At 41.3% G+C, this 7,318-nt stretch overlaps 1 protein-coding gene across 1 annotated transcript in view; it reads left to right on the top strand.

The window, feature by feature from the left end:
* lrp5 (low density lipoprotein receptor-related protein 5) overlaps window positions 1–7,318 on the top strand; it is a gene marked incomplete at its 5' end in the record, with an annotated part of 46,724 nt that overhangs the window by 27,304 nt on the left and 12,102 nt on the right. Inside the window, 5 exon segments of the mRNA XM_035664500.1 lie at window positions 3,461–3,677; window positions 3,768–3,921; window positions 4,826–4,961; window positions 5,444–5,688; window positions 6,793–6,977. Coding sequence (XP_035520393.1) covers window positions 3,461–3,677; window positions 3,768–3,921; window positions 4,826–4,961; window positions 5,444–5,688; window positions 6,793–6,977 — 937 coding nt within the window.

Genomic DNA, 7,318 nt, shown 5'->3' with positions numbered 1-7,318 from the left:
GCCTCTGCGCCACAGCCGCCCCCAGTCTGTGAGAGATCAATCTGTTTAGAGCAAATATATGCTGATCAGTGGCCGATCAGTCAGAGCACCCTTAAAGCCAACTCATCAACAGTTTGCAAGGCTGGAGTAGAGATGCACACAACAAAGAAAATCCCACATTTCTGGAGGGAGAGAAACACACCTACTGTTAAACATTATGAAAGACTTGGATATCGCCAGGCTTTTGGATATGAACAAATATCACAACGCTGACCTTTTCAAGGAAGTGGTTGAACGAATGAAAGAGGGAGGCTGTTTTCACACGGTCGAACATGTCCGCCACCAGTGAAAGATCCTCTTTTGACGCGAAGATGACTGCGGTTTGAAAAGGAGAGAGGAAGAAGGAGGGAAATTCCTCAGTAGGATGTACGTCCTTAACAGTTAGGTTAATCAGAGTATGCACAGCTGCACGTAAACAATAATATTTTTTTCAGTAGCCATGTAAACTAAGCTTAGTAGGAATATTGTCTTTTTCGCAATAAGTCCAAAAACCGGAACACTTTGTGAACTGGGCGTCATACCCTCTAGTACTCATCCTGGATGACCCAGACCACAGTAAGACAGGAAAACCCAAGAACAGCTGTTACATTTCATACATTTCCCTGTGATTCCATCTGTCTTTCTCAGTGTTTAACATGGAAAATGGCCTGTTTTTAATCCTGGCTCATTCAAACCAACAAATCTCTGCAGCTGCATGCTTGGTATACACTGCACCAGAATAAACTGCTCCTGAGCATTCAGTTTTAATGTATCTGTTTGTCGAGCACATATAGTGTTGCAAACTGTCCAACAGAATTCTTCCCATTTGTGAAATTTCTGGCATGGCACACTGTAGAACCTCCAGCAGCGTGTGACACACACATGCACAAACCCCCTCACGCAGGCTGCAGATGACTGTAGTGTGTCTAAAATAAAAGCATGTGTCTATTTCAGTCGATGCCAGTCCAGTAATAGCACAGGCGGTGAGGAGGAGGGCTGGACACAAGTTCTAATTGCAGCCTTGTCAATTGCAGCTCTCACTTTCCACTCGTAGAAGCACACACATGCATATACACACACACACACTCAGTAGGGGATTTGTTGGCAGAGGTGCCTGTATCAGTTTTCAAATACCTAGTAATAGATGTCTTGTGACTGATATGCACACACTCACACACACACAGAAACATTTGCAGAACAGAGAAGCAGGTTGTGAGAAATTGTGTTGTGTGTGTATTAGTGTGTGTTTTGCCTGTGATTTTGTAATCTGTGTGTCAGCATGGAAATTTCAGGCTAAAAAAAAAAAGGTTTGTTGCTCAATCCAAGGCCGTACTGGGGCCGGCACAAACTGGTTTCTGGCCCAAAAACAGTGATTTTGGTCTGCTCCACTGTGTGGAATTGTGACACTATTTTTCTTGAATCTTATGTGTGTTGTATCTTAATGTTTGCCAGATGCTAAGAAATCTTATGGTCCACCTTTCGGTGCTGACTCCAGCTACCTCTCAATGACCTCTACACAAATACTAATGAGGACCTGGACATCCTTATTTGTCTAGCAAGCCTTCTCTATTGTTCTATTGCCTGTTCAATCCTGACACAGTAGTAATGTGCAACCAATTGACTCTTCTTAGGTCCGGCCCCTTTTGGAACCTCAGTCAACTTCCTCCTTTCCTGTACTTAGTTGAGCTATGTGCTAATCTATGTTGAAAGGACAACAACATTTTGAAGATAGTTAAAAGGTAAAAGCAACATATATATATATAGTCACAAACACCCGATTGATAAATCTACATCGATCGTTAGATATAACTAGCTCGCTAACAATTAAAGTAAATTAGCTAGCATTTTGCTCTGTTGTAAAGCGCTAACTAGCTACCTAACTAGTTAGCTAATGATTGATGTAGATTAGCTAGCTAGTTAGCTAGAGTTTTGCTAACATTAGCTAACTTTATATGTGACTATATATACGTCGGTTTTACCTTTTGTTTTCTCCAAAATGTGTCTTTTCAATGTAAACAAACATAGCACATAGCATATCTATTAGTAAGAGGTTTACACTATCCAATATCTCCAGTAATATCAGTAAGAAATAAACATTCTCAAACATTGCTACATAGCTCGTTGTGTTGTCAGCAGGGCTGCAACTAAAAATTGTTTGCCTTATTGATAAATCTTATGATGTTTTTATCATTTTGTCTATTAAATGTCAGAAAATAGTCGAAAACCAGCAGATTCTTACTTCTAAGAAGCCATCAAAAAAAAGTCAAAAGTTTGACAGTTATGCTTGAAAACTCAATAAAGCAAATCAAACTTCTGCCGATCAACTTATTGAGGGGACTTGTTTTGTGCTATTTTGATTATCGCTTAATCATTTTGAAGAATTTTTTAAGAATAAATGTCCAGATCCTCCGATTTCAGCTTTGGGTTGTGGACAATACATTTGAGGACGTCACCTTGGACTTTGGGGAAAAAAATAAAAAAATAAAAAATAAAATAAAAAATTATTTTCAAAAATCATTTTATAGACCAAACTACTAATCAATTCATTGAGAAAATTATCAACAGATTAATCAATAATGAAAATAATCGTTAGTTTCAGCACTAGTGTTGTAATTCTACTCTGTTGTTCTGTTGTCATTGTATTTGCTGGTATTTTCTGTATCTGCAGCACCGTTATTTATGCCATGGGTGTGATGTGAATGGGGCTTGTGTTTTCTGTATGTGTTGTCAAAGTGGTGAAGTTGTTTTTTTCATTTTCTTCATTTTCTTGTGTTTTGTCTATTTTTGTGTCGTCGTAATTTGCGGTGTATTAAACTCTCTGAGGCACCTCAGAAAAGGGCAAAATGTTGGCACCCTCTTGGTCCTCCTGACTTTCTATTCAGACAGAGACATTAAAAGAAACTCACTTTGCTTTCAAATGACCAAGTTCTGGTGGCAGAGAAAGGAATATATACATTTTTTGTCCTGCTCTGTCAGTGTCAGTTATTTTTTATTCTGTTTTTGGGGCATACAACTTCCTGTGGACATCGTTTTCTGCCTTTTGTCTGTCAGTCAGTATCTCCCTCCATCCTGTTTATTTTTCCAGCACTCCCAGTTTCTTTAGCCACAACCTCTATCATATGTGTCCTTATGTTACTCCCTGGATGGAAATGGACCCCGTCAGCGGTCAGTGTCAGCAACAGAATAGCAATTGGGGAGTTGATGGATTCGGTGTATTGCTCAAGGATGCTTGAGGGACGCTGTAACCACATTCATTGGGACATGTGATGTGTTTTACCTTTCCAGGTTTTATTCCCCATACAGTTGTAAAATCAAACTGTTAAGTATTATATTCTACTGTTGTTTGACCATGAAGAATGTTAACAATATGTTTTTAACATGTAGTCTAGCCAAGGAAAAGCTCTAAAGCTTTCCCTGTCTCTTCTGTTTGTTCCCACCTCAGGTGATCAATGTGGATGGCAGTAACAGACAGACTCTGCTGGAGGACAAGCTGCCTCATATCTTTGGTTTTACTCTGCTGGGTGACTACATCTACTGGACCGACTGGCAGAGACGCAGCATTGAGAGGGTCCATAAAGCTACGGCCGTAAGAGAGATCATCATCGATCAGCTGCCGGATTTAATGGGGCTGAAGGCCACTAAAGTGACAGAGACTTACGGTAAGGAGGACAGCTGATTTAGTAACAAAAATGAAGACAAGAAAAGATGTAATGAATATTCAAACCTTCCCTCCTCCAATCTGTGTCCAGGTACTAATGGCTGTGCAGTGAATAATGGCGGGTGCAGCCATCTGTGTTTCTGGTGTCGGAAAGCCGTCAGCTGTGCTTGTCCCATGGGTATGGAGCTCCTCTCAGACCTGCAGACCTGCGTGGTGCCTGAGGCTTTCCTGCTCTTCACCAACAGGTAAAGGCCTACCTGTCAACCTGCAATAGAAACCTGCTCACCGTTCCACTGATCTTGTTAGCTGCTACTAGTACATATTCCATTCATGATGTCTATTCATTCAACCAAATGACAAAACAAAGACACAAAACACCTAAATGAGTTATGTAGACGGACACTGTTTCCTTCTTCCTAGCTCAGGCTCCTACCTTTTGCAGAACTGTTGTATTCGAGTCCAGTTATGGTCTCAAGACATACTTTTATCTCAGACTTGACTTGGTCTAATGGTTGTTTTGACACTGATTTGTCATGGTTTCAGCCAGTGGATTTTTCAGTCATTCATTTCATGCACGTCTGTGGATACTGGGAAAGATATATCTCGCGACAGTTTTATATGTGCAGATTCAGATTCAGAGTTTTATAATAAAAAATTATCGTCATACTCTTTTTAAACAGCAGCAACTTTTGACTTTGCTTGTTTTATGTGCTACGTTAGGTTGTTAAATATTTTTTGGTCATAATTTGTCTTCTTTTTTTAACCCTGGTATCGAGAGTTGAGTTTATGCCTCGTGGATGCGCTTCTATTTTACAGTTTTCTACACGTAACAGTTTGCATTACGTTAAAGTGATCTAGAAAAAGTATTCCTGTGTAGAACCAGACAGAGGACTAAGGCTGCTGCTCTGCTAACATGCTACTCATGCTATGCAGCCTGTGTAGAGAGAACTGGAGGCTGGTCTCTGTTTATTACTATGAAAGTTTCTTAGTGGTGCGTGAAGCCAAAAAATCCACTCCACTGTGTAAAGAAATGACCTGGATGAATGTGCATGCTCTGTGGCACATGCTTCCGGTTTAGCTCTCCACTAACTTGATAAAATAAGCACCTGTGTATGTAAAACACATGTCACATGCTCTTGTTTTCCTCAGGGACAACATCAGGAGCATCTCTTTGGGTACCAACAGCAACGATGTGGCCATTCCTCTGACCGGAGTTAAAGAGGCGTCTGCTCTCGACTTTGATGTGTCTGAAAGAAGAATTTACTGGACAGACATACAGGCCAAGGTAAGCTGGGCTGCAGAAATTAAACACAAACACAATTTATGAAACTGTATTAAAAATAGGTATTAGGTAAATATATGTGTATTTCTATAAAAATGTTTGTTATGTAATTCAGTCAGAATACATATTTGACCATATTTGGACAGTGTATTTATTCCCTATTTAGGATTTTTGGTGAGGAGAGTAGAGGTGAGGGAAAAAGACTGTTCACATAAGAAGCACTCAACCGCAAGAGTTATCTTGTAATTCATCTTCAGAAAAGGCAAATGTTTGGGTGTATTTTGGATTTAATAACTTCATAGTTAGTTTTATGTGACAAAAGTATTTTGTGGATACCTTGTACCCCATCACCCAATCGATTTGAAGGAATTCAGGAAAGCTGGGATCCCTAGTGCGTAATTTGGAGTCGTTGCCCCAAGTTAAATTGAAATTAATTTCTTCCTGTTTTCCTCTCACTCCTTTTTCGTGCTCTCTCATTCTCTCAGACAATCAGCAGAGCGTATATGAATGGCAGCTCTGTAGAACATGTCATAGAGTTTGGATTGGACTACCCAGAAGGCATGGCAGTTGACTGGATGGGTCGTAACATCTACTGGGCTGACACAGGCACTAACCGCATTGAGGTGGCCCGGCTGGACGGCCAGTACCGGCAGGTCCTGGTCTGCAAGGATCTTGACAACCCGCGCTCACTGGACAACCCACGGTCACTAGCACTGGACCCAGCCAATGGGTAAGAGCGGGAATTTAATACAAATTTGCTAAATTGTACAAGATCTACTAATCTACCGTCATTGGAAACTGTTGGTGACAGGTGATTGGATGGACCATCTGTCACAGGTGAACGTTAATCAGTTAGCTCAATGTACTATATAACGCAGTTTTCTCCCTTCTCCCAACTGAAACTAGTTGAGAGAAGAGAGAAAACAAATTTTCCATGGAGAAAGGCCTTCAGTGCCGTTCTTTGCCCTTCTTTCAATGCAGAAATACTCTCCAGTTCTGGCAGAACTGATGCTAGCAGCATCTACGCTAACCTCTTTAGCAGCCACCATTGTTGTTTAATGAACAGTGTTGTATCTATTGCCAACCCTCTTAGCTACATGCTCTAAATGTTTCACCTCCAACTTAGACAAGTGTGTAAAAAAAAGTATAAGGCAAGACAAAACTGAACAGTTAAAAAGAACAGTTAGTGGAGCAACCCTATGGAGGTATACTGTCAGACACCTGTATTATGCTGGAGGTCGGCGTCTGTCAGTCACATGAGCTGGTGCCAATGACTTCATGTAGTGTGTCTCCTCACTCTGTCTGAGGTAGTGAGAGTGTAGCAGTGTCACTGTGTTGGTATGTAGGTACAACCGCCAGCGTCCTGCCTCTTTCCCCATAACCTCCAGCTGAGAGAGGGATGATGCTATTGAACCTGTGTGTTAACAAGGCCGACATTATCAGCCTTCATCACTGGCCAACCCCCCCCAGACACTCTGAACTGTATGAGTCTATGTTTGTATGAGTGTTGAGTACCTGTGCCAGCGTGTCAAATTTCGTAACATGTCACTCACTTGGTGATGTCTTGATGATGATGTCATGGTCCAGAGCTGACAGCACGCTTGCCTGGAGGCGTCTGATGTCATTAAATTAACACATACAATGCCCATACATTAATAAAGACAATAGAAACAACAGTTATAAAGTGGAAACAGGTTCCCCTTCTGGAATATATGATCCAATTAAATAAATAGTGTATCAGACAAAAACGGATTTCACTGAAACCAGCGTAACTCTTACATAACTCTGTTACATACAGCTGTCCTAGGCTGAACTTGTGTTTTTGTCTGTGCAGCTACATGTACTGGACAGAGTGGGGGGGTCGACCTCGTATAGCCAGAGCCTACATGGATGGCAGCACCATCACGACCCTGGTGGACAAAGTGGGCCGGGCCAACGGGCTGACCATTGACTACGTAGACCATCGTCTATACTGGACTGACCTGGACACGTGCATGATCGAAAGCACCAACATGCAAGGTTTGGACACGTGCACTGACACTCTGTCAACCAGGCCCTTACCATGCATGAGCATGGTCTAAAGCACTTTGAGTGGTCGGAAGATTAGAAAGGCGCTATATACATGCATTTCATTTACATAATTAATCTTCAGTAAAAAAACATCAGTTATTTAAAGAATCCCAAGGTCTCTTTATTTGTTTGTTGTTCTATTCCAAACCAATCTCTAAAATGAAAGGCTGGATGTGCATGAGATTTGTTGTTCTCATGCCAAAAATGTATTGATTTTGGAGACTTTATGACCTTTCCTCTAGTGCCACCATCAGGCCAAACCTTCCCCCCCCTTGAGCAACACTTAGATC

The sequence above is a fragment of the Morone saxatilis genome, unplaced genomic scaffold (assembly GCF_004916995.1).
Source record: "Morone saxatilis isolate NCDOM2014 unplaced genomic scaffold, NCSU_SB_2.0 Contig2, whole genome shotgun sequence".
NCBI classification, from domain to species: Eukaryota; Metazoa; Chordata; class Actinopteri; family Moronidae; genus Morone; species Morone saxatilis.
This window is presented reverse-complemented; position numbering and strand designations above follow the sequence as displayed.